The sequence below is a fragment of the Crocuta crocuta genome, unplaced genomic scaffold (genome assembly GCF_008692635.1).
Source record: "Crocuta crocuta isolate KB4526 unplaced genomic scaffold, BGI_CrCroc_1.0 scaffold41, whole genome shotgun sequence".
NCBI lineage: Eukaryota > Metazoa > Chordata > Mammalia > Carnivora > Hyaenidae > Crocuta > Crocuta crocuta.
This window is the reverse complement of record NW_027529428.1, coordinates 14,611,629-14,625,318: the sequence shown is the minus strand read 5'-3', so window position 1 is coordinate 14,625,318 and position 13,690 is coordinate 14,611,629. Positions and strand designations below refer to the sequence as shown.

The 13,690-nt window shown below is 42.4% G+C and overlaps 1 protein-coding gene across 1 annotated transcript in view; it reads left to right on the top strand.

Moving 5' to 3' along the window:
- Positions 1–13,690, top strand: part of LOC144227614 (histone-arginine methyltransferase CARM1-like) — a 157,574-nt gene that overhangs the window by 52,872 nt on the left and 91,012 nt on the right. Inside the window, exons 3-4 of the mRNA XM_077759303.1 lie at positions 10,070–10,176; positions 11,029–11,133. Of these exons, the coding sequence (XP_077615429.1) occupies positions 10,070–10,176; positions 11,029–11,133 (212 nt within the window). The remainder of the gene's footprint in view (positions 1–10,069; positions 10,177–11,028; positions 11,134–13,690) is intronic.

The window sequence follows — 13,690 nt, the reverse complement described above, 5'->3', positions numbered from 1 at the left end:
CACCAGAGCTTTTCTGCGTGTGAAATGGAATGCAATCAAATAGTTTCTCCAGGATCGGCTCCTTTCAGAGCGCAGAGCCCATCCCCTTTATAACAGTGTCTGAGTCTCTTCATTCAGGCTGTGTGACCCTTCTGTCCAGCAACTCATTCTTAACTAAGGTGGGACATGGGAACCGATGCTCCTTCTCTGCTGGGTGGCATATGGGAATCCAGTGGTAGAAACAGAGCATCAGGAGCTATAAGCAGGGCCAAATACTCTTAGGGAGTGTGGACAGGAAAATGGAGCTGGTAAAAATGTGGCCACATCAGGGCTACAACAAGTTCTAGGACAGAAGTGTTGAGTCAGCCCGCTTCTGGGAGGAGACCTGGGTTTGGGCTACCCCCGGCTCAGAGACTGCAGAAGCCACACAGCTGAATGTCTGCATACCGACCTTCTCACTTCTACTTTCCATTTCCTTTTAGTCTGTTATGTTTCTACTTCTCTCTCAGCAGCGGTCAGCTGTCGTTTGGCCTGTCTTTACTCTTCTTTCTTCTGCTGACAGAAGCCCCATTTTCCTTTGGGTTTAGATAGGACTGACTCAAGTCTGGTCAATTGGCATGGACCCCTGGCCAGAACAAGGGACTCAGAAATGGTTTTGTTTTTTTTTGTTTTTTTTTTTTTAGCTAAACAAGTTTCAGTGAGATTCAGTCTGGGGCTTTTGTTGGCACATTTTAGAAAGATGGGATTTGCTGAGGGGGTCATGCTGGAGATGCTGGTGGTAATCTTGTTCCGGTCATCGTGTCCTTCTGAGCACTGAGCATGAAGCCTAAACAGAGAAATGTAGATTAAGAAAGAGAGAAAGAGACAGCGATAGAAAGAGAGACAGAGTTAAGAAACCGAGGTAGAAGGATAGAGAGTGTGTCTCAGCAATATCATTTGAGATCCTGGACACAGCCATTCTTGAAAATGGAATTTTATTCCTTGATTTTTCAGTGAGCCACAATGTTTCTGTTTGAGTTACACTTAGCTGAATTTCCACCACTTATCAACAGAAGCGTTTTCACTGATGTCCTTTGCTTCGAATCTTGGTCCTGCTCAGGTTCCGTTAATTATCCCTCTGCCCAAGGCTGACCCCTGTTCCTTCGGCTCACTGGAGACCGCACAGGTCTTAGATTCTGGGCTCTTCCTGTTGGGGGTGGAGCGTCAGGGAGGGAGGACTAGGATCCCCTAGGGATGCGGAGCTTGGCTCAACCTTCAAACAAATGAACAAACTTCCCTCCAAACCTGCCTTCACAAATGGCGAGGCCCACTATTCTGCATGCTAAGGTCAATGCTGATCATCTCAATAAGCATTTCGTTGGTTTTTAAAATATGCTTGAAGATTACCTCAGAAATTTGGTAAAATGTGTGACCAAAAAAAAATGGCTCTCCCCAGTGCTTTGTACTAATGTTTCGGTTGGACAAACATAGTGTTAGGTAAGTGGTATATGGATCATGAATTGTGGGTTTGGATCGCAAATTGCAAGGCTTTGAGAGAAAAGCAAACCAAGTAATGCATTCAGTTTCTGAGAGTGCGTAAGTACTTTTGTTCTGAGAGAGGCTGATTTGGCAATTGCTTTCAAGGAATGCTGACAAGCTTTGTTTTGTTTTTGTTTTTGTTTATTTCCCCAAAAGGAGACAGAAACAGTATAAGGGAAAAATTAGCTTGAAGTCTGATAAAGCCATCCATTTGCCTAGTTTTCCCATGTATAAACAATAGAAACATCCAGTGTCTTTTTTTTTTTTTAATGTTTGCTTATTTGGAGAGAGAGAGAGAGCATGCGTGAGCAAGCACGTGGGGAAGGGCCAGAGAAAGAGACACAGAAAATCCCAAGCAGGCTCCATGCTGTCAATGCAGAGCCTGACGCAGGGCTCAAACTCACAAACCATGAGATCGTAACCTGAGTTGAAGTCAAGAGTCGGACTCTTAACTGACTGAGTCACCCAGGCGCCCCAGAAATATCCAGTGTCTTATAATGGTGCTCTGCCGACTGCTCAAAGACTCCCCTTTATATCTAAATCCTTTTGCTAATTTACTAAGAAAACCTGCTCATATGATACATAGAAAGGGCCATCCTTATGTTGAATCTTACTCAGCAGCCGAGTCCCGTGCAAGTATACGTGCTGGGCATGTACTCAGAAAGAAGACCAGCACTGAAGTTGTTGGCATCTTATCCATGCGGCTGGAGTGATGCCCTGATAGGTAGTTCTGTTTCTTGAGCTCTGCCCAGATAGGAGCAGTGCAGTCTATCCTAAGCCCTTTCCATCCTGAGGGGGAGGCAGCTGAGAGATAAGATGATACAAAAAATGGTGATGGGGGAATCCATGGAAGGAGTCCCTCCTTCCCCCCATGCGTCTGGGACACTCTGCTCTTTGGACCGTGATGCCAGGGAAAGGAGAATTGAATGGGGCAAGTGGCCAGCTTCGTAGTCTTTTTGTATATTGACTACAGGAAGATAGCTCACTTCCATAGGTGCCCAATGCCATGAGCTTAATTTGGCAAACTTGAGCTGATGGGCTAGAGGAAAAAAAAATAAAATATAAAAAAAAAAATAATAATAAAATAGGCTGTCCGTAAAANTCACTTCCATAGGTGCCCAATGCCATGAGCTTAATTTGGCAAACTTGAGCTGATGGGCTAGAGAAAAAAAATAATAAAATAGGCTGTCCGTAAATGAGTCAAGATAGCCCCAAAGCATGTCTGCTACAGTGTTTAGAGTTTGACATGTTATTTTGTTTTTTAAATCCACACCATGATTATCGTATTGTCAGTTGTGTATTTTCTGGTATAATTATGGGACATGTGGCCGGAACAGCTGATGCAGTCAGACAGGTATTACCCTTTCCTGCAAAGAAAGATGCTAGCATCTTGGTAAATAAACTCTGGATGGAAAGCACTACAGACCGTATCTCTTGTAAATAGCAGCTATTTAAGAGAAGCAAGCAAACAAAAACAGATCCCTTCAATCTGGTCTCTTAGAAGGAACAGCAATAAGCCGTATCTCCACAGTCTATTGATCCGCGAGTATGACTGCATGCTGAAATTGAAAAGTAATGGCTTGGTAAGAAGAAACTGAAATCCAGCTTGAGAGTCAAAGGAGAATAATGAGAACCACGGCTGGAGCACGGTTAATATCTACGGGGTAGAGAAAATTACAGCTTCGTGTTTGTGGCGCAAGGGACAAACCACGGCGGTTTGAGCCGGAGTGGCTACCATGCCAGTTCCACACCCTCTTCACAAACAGTGCGGATAAGTGTGTCCTTTGAAAGAAGTCCCCGTTTTACTCCTACTCCATGCTGTGTCACAGGGACTTGGCTTTTATTAGTAATTGAGGGCATTTCCCCATCCCTATATGCCCCGCCCTCTGCTTCGCTTCTGGGACCTACCACCTGGGGCCTCTTTATCCCAGAGCAGAGGTTCTGACCCCTCTCCTCCCACCTTTTCTTCCCAGAGCTGCTGCGGAAGGAGCCAATATGCAAACGTGAACATCCATTTAGACTTAATTATGTTCTAAACAGCGGGCCTTTCTTTTCTCTCCTCTGGGAGCCTTCCTGGACCTACAGAATGAATGGCATCTTTTAAGCAAATGATGCCTGCAGATCAAAAGGCTTTTTCATCCAAAAAAAAAAAAAAAAAAGAAAGGCACTTCTTGCCAAAATGTTCTCCAAAGGCAAAATTACCTGCTGGATTTAAAGATTCCTTCACTTCCTTGACTGAGTGAAAGTCCCTCCCCCTAGTTTGGAGAACCAAGGAAGAGAGGGTGGGTTATTACTGCATCTCATTTTGGGTCCTCCACCGAGAATTGCCCCAGATGGAAGGTTTGTGTCTCCCCCAAAATTCACATCTTGAAACCTCATCCTCACTGTGGTGGTATTTGAAGGTGGGGTCTTTGGGAAGTGATTATAAAAGAGAGCCCAGAGAGGTCCCTTACCACTTCCACCATGTGAGGACACAGCCAGAGGTGAGCAGTCTGCAACCCTAGAGCCCAGCCACACTTGGCATCCTGATCTCAGAATTCCAGCCTCCAGACCTGTGAGAAATGGATTTCTATTTTTTTTTTTGATAGTTTGTTTATTTTTGAGACAGAGACAGAGCATGAGCGGGGGAGGGGCAGAGAGAAAGGGAGACACAGACTCTGAAACAGGCTCCAGGCTCTGAGCTGCCAGCACAGAACCTGATGCCGGGCTTGAGCCCTCGAACCGCGAGACCATGACTTGAGCCAAAGTCAGACACTTCACCGGCTGAGCCACCCAGGCGCCCCGGATTTCTATTGTTTATAAATCACCCAGTCTGTGGCACCTTGTTAGAGTGGCCTGGATGGATTGACACCATGTCCTCCAGAGTCCTTCTGGAAACTGAGGGGAGGGAGAAATCAACAACTAAATTTCTTGACCTTTTTAAAGAGTTTTTTTGTTTTAATCCTTATACATCACATGGAAACACAGACAATTCCTTTATTTGCACACATTCATTTAACCATTAAAATAAAGGTAAAGGTGGCTTGTAAAGAAAAAATTTTCCTGGCAGCCGTTGGGATAGAAATCGTCCTGGGCAGAGTTTGTTGATGCTGCTTCCTGTACTTTGCAGGATGCTTCTTCCTTCCTAAATCCCATAAATGTATCTTAAACATATCACACAAGAGACTCCGATAGAGTTGTGACTATAGTGTCTGTAGGGTCATAATATTGGATTCTTTAAATGGCAAACGTAATAGAGCCGATATATCCAATTACTGTTTATTTTGGAAGGTTGCACATGTGTTGCATGGATACTGGTGTAACATAAACCTTTGTTGGAACCTCTCTTTTGCCAATGTCCCCTCTGGAGACAGTTGGTGAGTGACACGACACTAGCCATGTTACTTGATAGTCATGATCTTGTTTGTTAACCAAAAATGATACTTTACAACTGGTCACGCATCCTGTTTACCAAATTAGGCACCCCTTATTTGGGGCTGTATTAAGAGCGCCAGTTTCCCCCCAAGTATGGAGACTGTTGAGAATATTCAAAAGGCTGTTTGTTGAACAAATGAATTCACTGTGGGCTTTGAAAGCCCGAACAGCCCAGGACTCAAAGAACTCACAGATGGGTGACACAAACCGTTGCTGGCTGTCTCTATGAGCTCCGAGGGAATCGGAGAAGTGCCAAGAGACGAGAGCTGGCTAAATATTATCTAATATCTCTGGGATTTTTTTTTTTAGTATGTCTGAGAAATTTTATTTCACTTTATTTTTATTTTATCTTATTTTTCGGTACATTTGAACATTTCACTACTCTCAGCAAATTTCAGTTATACAGTGCGTTGTTAGCAAGTACAGTCACCATGTTCTACATTAGATTCTCAGAGGTTAGGCATCCTGTGGCTGAACATTTATATCCCCTTACCAGCCTCTCCTTATCCTTCTCTGTGCCCCCAGCTCCTGGCAACCACTTTTCTACTCTCTCTTTCTATGAGTTTGACTTTTTACAAGAAGATTCCACATGTGAGCGATAACACGCTATATTTGTCTTCCTCTGCCTTACTTCGTTTAGCGTAATGCCATCAAGTTCTATCCAGGTTGTCCCAAGTGGCAGGATTTCCTTCTATCTCGTGGCTGAATAATATTTCACAGTGGGGAATATATATTACATAACATGTGTAACATAAAATGTATATCACATCTGTATCCATTCACCTGTTGACAGACAGGCTATTTCCATGTCTTAGCTGCTGTGAATAATGTTGAAATGGACATGGGAGTTCTCTGACATAATGATTTCACTTCCTTTGGATTATATACCCAGAAGTGGGATTGCAGGATCATATGGCCATTCCATTTTAACTTCTTGAGGAATTTCCATACTGTTTTCCACAGGGGCTGCACCAATTTACATTATGGCCAACAGTACATGAGGGTTCCCTTTTCTCCACATCCTCACCAACCCTTGTTATCTTTTGCTTTTTGATGCTTGCCATTCTAACAGGTGCGAGGCGATGTCTCGTTGGGGTTTCGATTTGCGTTACCTGATGATGAGTGACACGAAGCATCTACTCAGGTATCTGATGGCCATCTGGGTGTCTTTGGAAAAATCCCTATTCAGTTCCTTTGCCTAATTTTTAATCAAATTGATTTGTTTTTTTTTTTTCCAGTTATTGAGTTGTGTGATTTCTTTATATGTTTTTAGATATTAACTCCATATCAGATGTGTGATTTGCCAACATTTCCTCCCATTCTATAGGGTGCCTTTTCATTTTGTTGGTACTTCCTTTGCTGAGGAGAAGTTCTTTAGTCTGATGTCATCCCACTTCTTTATTTTTCCTGTTATTGCCTTTGCTTTTGGTTTCAAATTCAAAACATCATTGCCAAAACCAGTGTTGAAGTGTTTACCCCATTTTCTTCTAGAAGCTTTATGGTTTCAGGTATTGTATTCAACAGTTTAATCTATTTTGAGTTGACTGTTGGGATAGATACAAAAAAAGTAGTGGATATCCACTTTTGCCAGCATCATATTGAAGAGACTATCCTCTCTCCATTGTACATTCTTAGTTTCTTTGTGGTAACTTGGCTGAGTATATATACATGAGTTTATCTCTGTATAAACTCTATTTTGTTCCATTCATCTGTGTGTTTTTATGACAATACCATAATGTTTTAATTACTACAGCTTTGTAATATAGTATGAAGCCAGAAAGTGTGATGCCTCCAGCCTCTGTTTTCTTTCTCAAGATTGCTTTGGCTGCTGGGGGTTTTGTGGTTTCATACAAATTTTAGGATTGTTTTTCTGTGAAAAATGATGTTGGAATTTTGATAGGATGGCATTGAATCAGTAGATTGCTTTGGAGAGTATGGAACATTTTAATCATATTAATTCTTCCAAACCCTGAGCACAGGATGTATTTCCCCTTACTTGTATCATCTTCAACCTTTTTCATCAATGTCTTTCAGTTTTTCATGTGCAGATACTGGTGTCATTTCCTTGATTCAGTTTGTTCCTAAATATTTTGCTCTTTTTGATGCGATTTGAAATGGGATTGGTTTCTAGAAGTTCACTGTTGGTGTTTAGAAGCACAACTGATTTTTGTATATTGATATTGTATCCTGCAGCTCTACTGAATTCATTGGTTGTAACAGTTTTTGGGTGGAGTCTTGAGAGTTTTCTATATATAAGATCGTGTTGTCTGCAAATAGAGACTTGTTTTCTTCTCCTTTCCCAATATGGATGCCTTTTATTTCTTTTTATTGCCTAATTGCTCTTGCTGGGACTTCTTGTACTTTGTTAAATAGGAATGGTGGCTCTGGGCACCCTTATCTTCTTCCCAATCTTAGAGGAAAAGCTTTCAACGTTTTACTGTTGAGGATGATGTCAACTGAAGGATTGTCATATATGACTTTTGCTATATTGAGGTGATTTCCTTTATACTTAGTTTGTTGTGAGTTTTTATCTCAGAGCGTTTAAAACATTTTGAAGTTTCAAACTAGTACCTGATGTCTTTTGAAGGGACTAAAATGCAGATATAGAAAATTGTAGTTTAATAGAGTTGGTACTTTTGACCCCCTGTAGAACTGATCAGGAAATAATTAGGTCCAGAATTTGAAGGAACATGGTTAAAAATCTTGTTGTAATTAAGATTTGCTAAGTCTGTGATGTTGTCTCTCAGAACAAATAGGAAAAACCAGACTAAAAGAACACTATAATTAATGGCCTTCATAGCTTTGTGTGTAGTCGAGAGATTCTATATGAAAAGTACTGACCAGAAAAAGCTAACTATTATTCATGAAAAAGCAGGCTGTAGGAGTGCTTGGGTGGCTCAGTTGGTTAAGTATCCATCTCTTGATTTTGGCTCAGATCATGATCTCAGGGTCATGCTGGGCATGGAGTCTGCTTAGGATTCTCCCTCTTCCTTACTCTGTACCTTCCTCACTCATATATGTGCGTGCACTCTATCAAAGAAAAGAAAAATGAAAAAACAGGTTGTAAAACAGGAGAATTCAATACTATTATTTTAAATAATATAGAAATAAAATATAAGAAGAAAAGTTACTGGGAGATTTTATCCCAAAATAATATTAGTGGTTATATCTGGGAATTATTTTTCCTTCTGGGCTCTCATTTCTGAATTTTTAGATTTCATATGATTAAATTATTTACAAAGTATTTTTTTTTATTGTAAAAGAAAACAGTCAAAAGATAAATGTCACAGGGGAACAGAAATATCAAATCGTCTATTGAGTGCCCATGTAGGAAGGAGTTGTAAAGAAATAGTGTCTGTTTTACTGTAAGATAGAGTCAGAAAATCTATTTTAGACAGAAGTTTTATTAACTGGAGCTCTCAAAAATGTCATCAGAGTCAGCAAGGACACAATTAAAGATACAGGTGCTAGGCTGTATCATTCCAAAACAGTATGCCAGGGTAGGGACATGGGAACCCAACCACAGGGCATTGGTTAAATTTTGGCACATCCATCTGAAACATATATCCATTAACAATCATGTCAAGAGACTACTTGAAACTACGGGAAGGTATTCACAGTATTTTTTCTTTTTTTAATGTTTATTTATTTATTTTGAGAGAGAGGGAAAGAAAGAGAATCCCAAACAAGCTCCACTGTCAGCACAGAGCCTGATGCGGGGCTTGATCCCATGAACCATGAGATCATGACCTGAGCCATTATCAAGCTGGAAAGTTAACCAGATGAGCTACCCAGGCACCCCTATGGTATCTTAAGTGAAAATATATCTTTACAAAATAATGGGATAAAATTTTGCAGAGGAATTTTTACACACACACACACACGCACACACACACGCACACACACACATTCACGCATGCCCCAAAAGAACATACACCAAAATGTGAACAATAATTAATAGCTTGCATAAGGAGATGATCATTTTTATTTTCTTCATTTTGGTTTGTTGCATTTTGTGAATTTTCTACACTTTTCAAATGTTGCTTTTGTAGTTATTAGAAAATTTTTGAACTGTTTTTAAAAATTATTTTTGAAGGATTATTTTAAAATTTAAAATTAATTTTTAATTAAAAATGTTTGTGTTTATTTTTGAGAGAGAGTGCGAGTGGGGGAGGGGCAGAGAGAGAGGGGGACAGAGGACCCAAAGTGGGCCCCGTGCTGATAGCAGAGAGTCTGATGCAGGGCTTGAACTCACAAAGCATGAGATCATGACCTGAGCTGAAGTCAGACACTTTTTTTTTTTTTATGTTTTATTTACTTCTGAGAGAGAGACAGCGTGAGCAGGGGAGAGTCAGAGAGAGAGGGAGACACAGAATCCGAAGCAGGCTCCAGGCTCTGAGCCAGCTGTCAGCACAGAGCCAGACGCGGGGCTCAAACCCACGAACTGTGAGATCATGACCTGAGCTGAAGTCAGACACTTAACGAACTGAGCCACCCAGGTGCTCCTGAGAGACATTTCTAAGGCAAAAGACACAAAACTTGACAACCTTGTGTGCTGTGTTATCTACTAGTGATATCACTTCTGGGATTTTTTTTTTTTTTTGAGCCTTCACCTAGGTATTTTTTTCTTCAAATAATAGAAAACATTGCCTTGTATTCACATATCTCCAGTTATTTTACTTTTTCTCTCTACGCCTAGAGAATATTAAGTGTGGGGGGAAAAACCTCTTGTTACAATAGAATGAGGTTATATGGATGTACGTATGTATATATATTCCTTGTATGTTTATTTTGTATTCACATGTATATATTTTTCCTTATCATCAACAATCACCTTCCCCAGAGGACATACTGAGAATAAGCCTGTTGAGCTTTGTGAGTGCGGGACCTGGAAGATTCCACGAGCCCCGTCTCTGAGTGTTCCATTAAGCTCTCTCACATGACATTGGTGAATGCCAACATGTGTGACAGGTGTACATAAGAATGTCACATCTCAGAGTGGCACCCATAGCCACCTTGTCATTCCTTATCATGTGTGTGTTTGGGGATGAACTTGCCGTTTGAATCTTCTCGTATTTTCTCAGAACTTTTCAAGAGCGTAGTGGTGAATCCTGTGGTTCGCTTGGTGTAGAAACGGGTCTGCTTTTTGTTCTTGCAGATCTCAGCTCATTTTCAAATACCTTGAAGAGCTGCCGGAATGAGAAAAAGGAGTGCTCGGTGTTCAGCCAGCGGACGGAAGAGGCATCTGCCGTGCAGTACTTCGAGGTCAGGACAGTCGTTCCGGGCGGAGCGGAGTTTCCAGGTGGCGCGCACCTGCGAACACATCTGAACGGGCCAGAGGGTGGAGAGGAGGCAAGGGACGAGGTGCTGCAATGCTTCTGAGAGTGTGGCCCCCTGACCCAGCGGCCCCGGGGCTGGGATCCTCCCTCTTTCGCATCTCGGCTTTCAGGGCTTGAGCAAGCTGTTCTACCTTTCTGAGCCTCAGTTTCGTCATCTGGGGAACATGATGCGTGTGCCTTTGTAGTGACTGAGTTTGATTAGAGGATGTGTGGACATCATTTTTCAGGGCACCTGTAACATAGCAAACTCTACTAAATAGCGGCAGTTACAACGATGATGTTTGTGAGCGTAAGTGCTCATGGCCCTGTGTGTACCCCGTCACCCAGCTGGCTGGCTTGTCCAATCAGGATTACCATCGTCACTAGCTCCTGCCTCCTCCTGCCCTCACTCAGGACCTCTGTCCAAGGTCTGTTTTTCTCTCCTGGCTCATGGGACTCATTAGAGACATACTTTGGCCTCTGGCCTTTCTCTCTCTTATCCCTGTTCCTCTTGACCTGTGTTTTCTCATAGCCTCTGTTTTCAGGAGGGACCCTGGGCACTTGTCTGACCAGTTTTGAGGCCTGAATCTATCCCGTGGAGGATCTGTCTTGGGTCACCTTACAGTTCTAGACCTTACAAATAGAGCTAAGAAGACAGCCCACTGTGTCTTTCAGAGCCTCAGCTTGCCTGTGTTTTAGACTAAGCCTACCTGGACCCAAGTGGCTCTAAGAGCCATACACTCATGAAGGTGATACTTTTGGGTTGTTGACTGTCCCTATCCTTGTCTTTCTGCTGCAGTTTTACGGCTGCATTTCCCAGCAGCAGAACATGATGCAAGATTTTGTGAGGACAGCCACTTACCACAGAGCCATCCTCCAGAACCACATTGACTTCAGAGACAAGGTAGTGTTGGCAGCATGTTATTATCTCAAACCATTTGAAGAAGGCTGGTCAAAACCTAGAATCAAAATTAAGCTTCGATAGAATTACCATTATGACCCAGGAATTCCATCCCCCTCCCCCATTATATGTGCCAAAGAATTGAAAGCAGGCATTCAAACCACTTACTTGTACGTGAATGTTCATAGCAACACGATTCACAATAGGCAGAGGTGGAAAGAATCCAAATGCCCATCACCTGATGAATGGAGACACAAAATGTGGTATGTCCATACAATGGAATATTGTGGGCATCATTCCTATTTATCATATCCACAGAAATGATGCAGTGCTGATACGTGCTTCAACATGGAGAAACCATAAAACCTGCTGGGTAAAAGGACTTACAAAAGCTTGTACATATGATTCCATTTACATGAAACATCCCAAATAGGCAAATCAGAAAGGAAACAGACTCGTGGTTTCCAGGGGCAGAGGGAGGGAGAAGTGGGGAGTGGTACTTAATGGGTATAGGGTTTCCTTCTGGGGTCATAGAAATGGCTTGAAACCTGATACAGGTAACAGTTACATAACGTAGGGAATGTGCCAAGTGGCACTGACTCTTAAAATTTAAAATGAGTAATGGTTCATTTGATGTTACGTGAGTTCTACCTCCATAAAGAAATTAAGCTTTGAGTGCCAGGGACTCAGGAGACTGAATGCACTATCTCCTGGTGCACTGAATGGGTGAGGACCTCTATTCCTACCTAATGAACAGCTCTTATTAAGTGACTCTACTTCGATTCTTTTCATAGACTCCACAAGTGCTGCACTTATTTCCTTCACAAAACGGATCTGAATGAGGAATGACTGCTAACACGTTATACAAGGATTGTCCATTATTCTCCTACCTGTTAAAATACATAACCAGTGTTCAAAATACTGTGCTTCTCATCTTGGAGACAGAAGGACTGGTCACTGGAATCAGCCATCCCGGGATTGAGTTTTATGTTTCCTCCCTAACTAGCTGTGTGATCTGAGGCAAAACACTAAACCCCTCTGAGCCTCACAATCTATTCTATGGCCACACTAAATTCTAGACCACAGCCTTTGATGTTTGCAGCATTCATTCCTCCAGAAGGGTGTGGTAGAACATTGAAATAACGATCCCAATGACTCATGACTCCCTGTGTCCATGCCCATTTGCAATGTCTTAAAGCTTTCCCTCTCATCAGAAGACAGTCTAATTTTTTACCTTTATCTCTATGCTGTTCTTATGATACACTGTCACCAAAGACTGTGACACAGGTAACATTCTGTGGATTTCAGAGCTTAATGGGCCTTGTGGCTCCTGGCCTTACTTACCCCCTTGGAACCCTGAGACTATCATACTCAGTGAAGAAGACCAGTCTGGCCTACTGGCGGTTGAAAGGTCACATAAAAGAGAATTTAAGATCCTCCAGTCAGCAGCCAGCACCAGCCACCAGTCCTATGAGTGGGGCCGTCTTGGCCCGCCAGTCCGGCCGCCCCTCCAGCTGAATGCAGAAATGTGAATGTGTCCAGGCAAGACCAGCAGAGAAGCTAGCTAGCCCTCCCATGGAATTGAGAGAAATTAGAAATTGTTTCCAGTTTAAGCCACTAAATTTTTGGTGTGGCTGGTTATGCAGTACTAGTTAATTAAAACAGAGAGAAAACGTGTGAAAAAGTAGTGATAAACGGGCGCCCAGCTTGCAGTTGATTAGCCCCGGCCTTCATTCTTCTGTCATATTCTGCTACTGAGCCCGTCAGAGTTTTCGGTCTTTTTTATTTTATGTTGGTTATTCCAGAATTTCCATTTGGCTCTTGTTCAATGTCATCATTTCTTGCCCAAGACTCTGTGTCTTACCCATTGGTTTCAGCAGTGTTAACGATTGCTGGTTGGAGCTTCTTTTTCATCGTTTTTGTCCGTTCATTCTAACATCCGTGTTACTGCTGTGCTGGCTGCAGTTCGTTGCCTTTTCCAAGAGAATTGGAATTTCCCAGATTGTTCATATGCCACACATTTGTGGATTATATTCTGCACATTTTGAGTATTAGGAGACTCTCAGTTCTTGCTGAAAGCCTAGGGAGAATGTTATTTTTGTTTTCGTGTTCCTTCAGCTTGGTCCGGTTCAGGCTGCAAGTTCCACACCACAGGCTGGCCTTCTGAGAGCTCTGTTGTGTGTCAGTTCAATTTTCAAAGGCTTTGGCAGTGCTATTTGGGTCTGCATGTGTGTGTCACCCGATGGTCAGTCTGGCACCTGGGCAGAGTCCTCAAAGTATTGATATGCTAATTAAGACCATATTCGTGCATGTACCAATCTATGGTGAGCCCAGGAGTTTATTTTTTAATTTTTTAAATTAAGTTTATTTATTTATTTATTCTGAGAGAGAGAGAGAGAGCAGTGGGGTAGGGGCTGGAGGTAGTAGGAGGAGAGAATGCCAAGCAGGCTCCGCACTGTCAGCGCGGAGCCCGAGGCGGGGCTTGAACTCACAAACCATGAGATCATGACCCGAGCCGAAATCGTGAGCCAAGTGCTTAACTCACTGAGCCAGCCAGGTA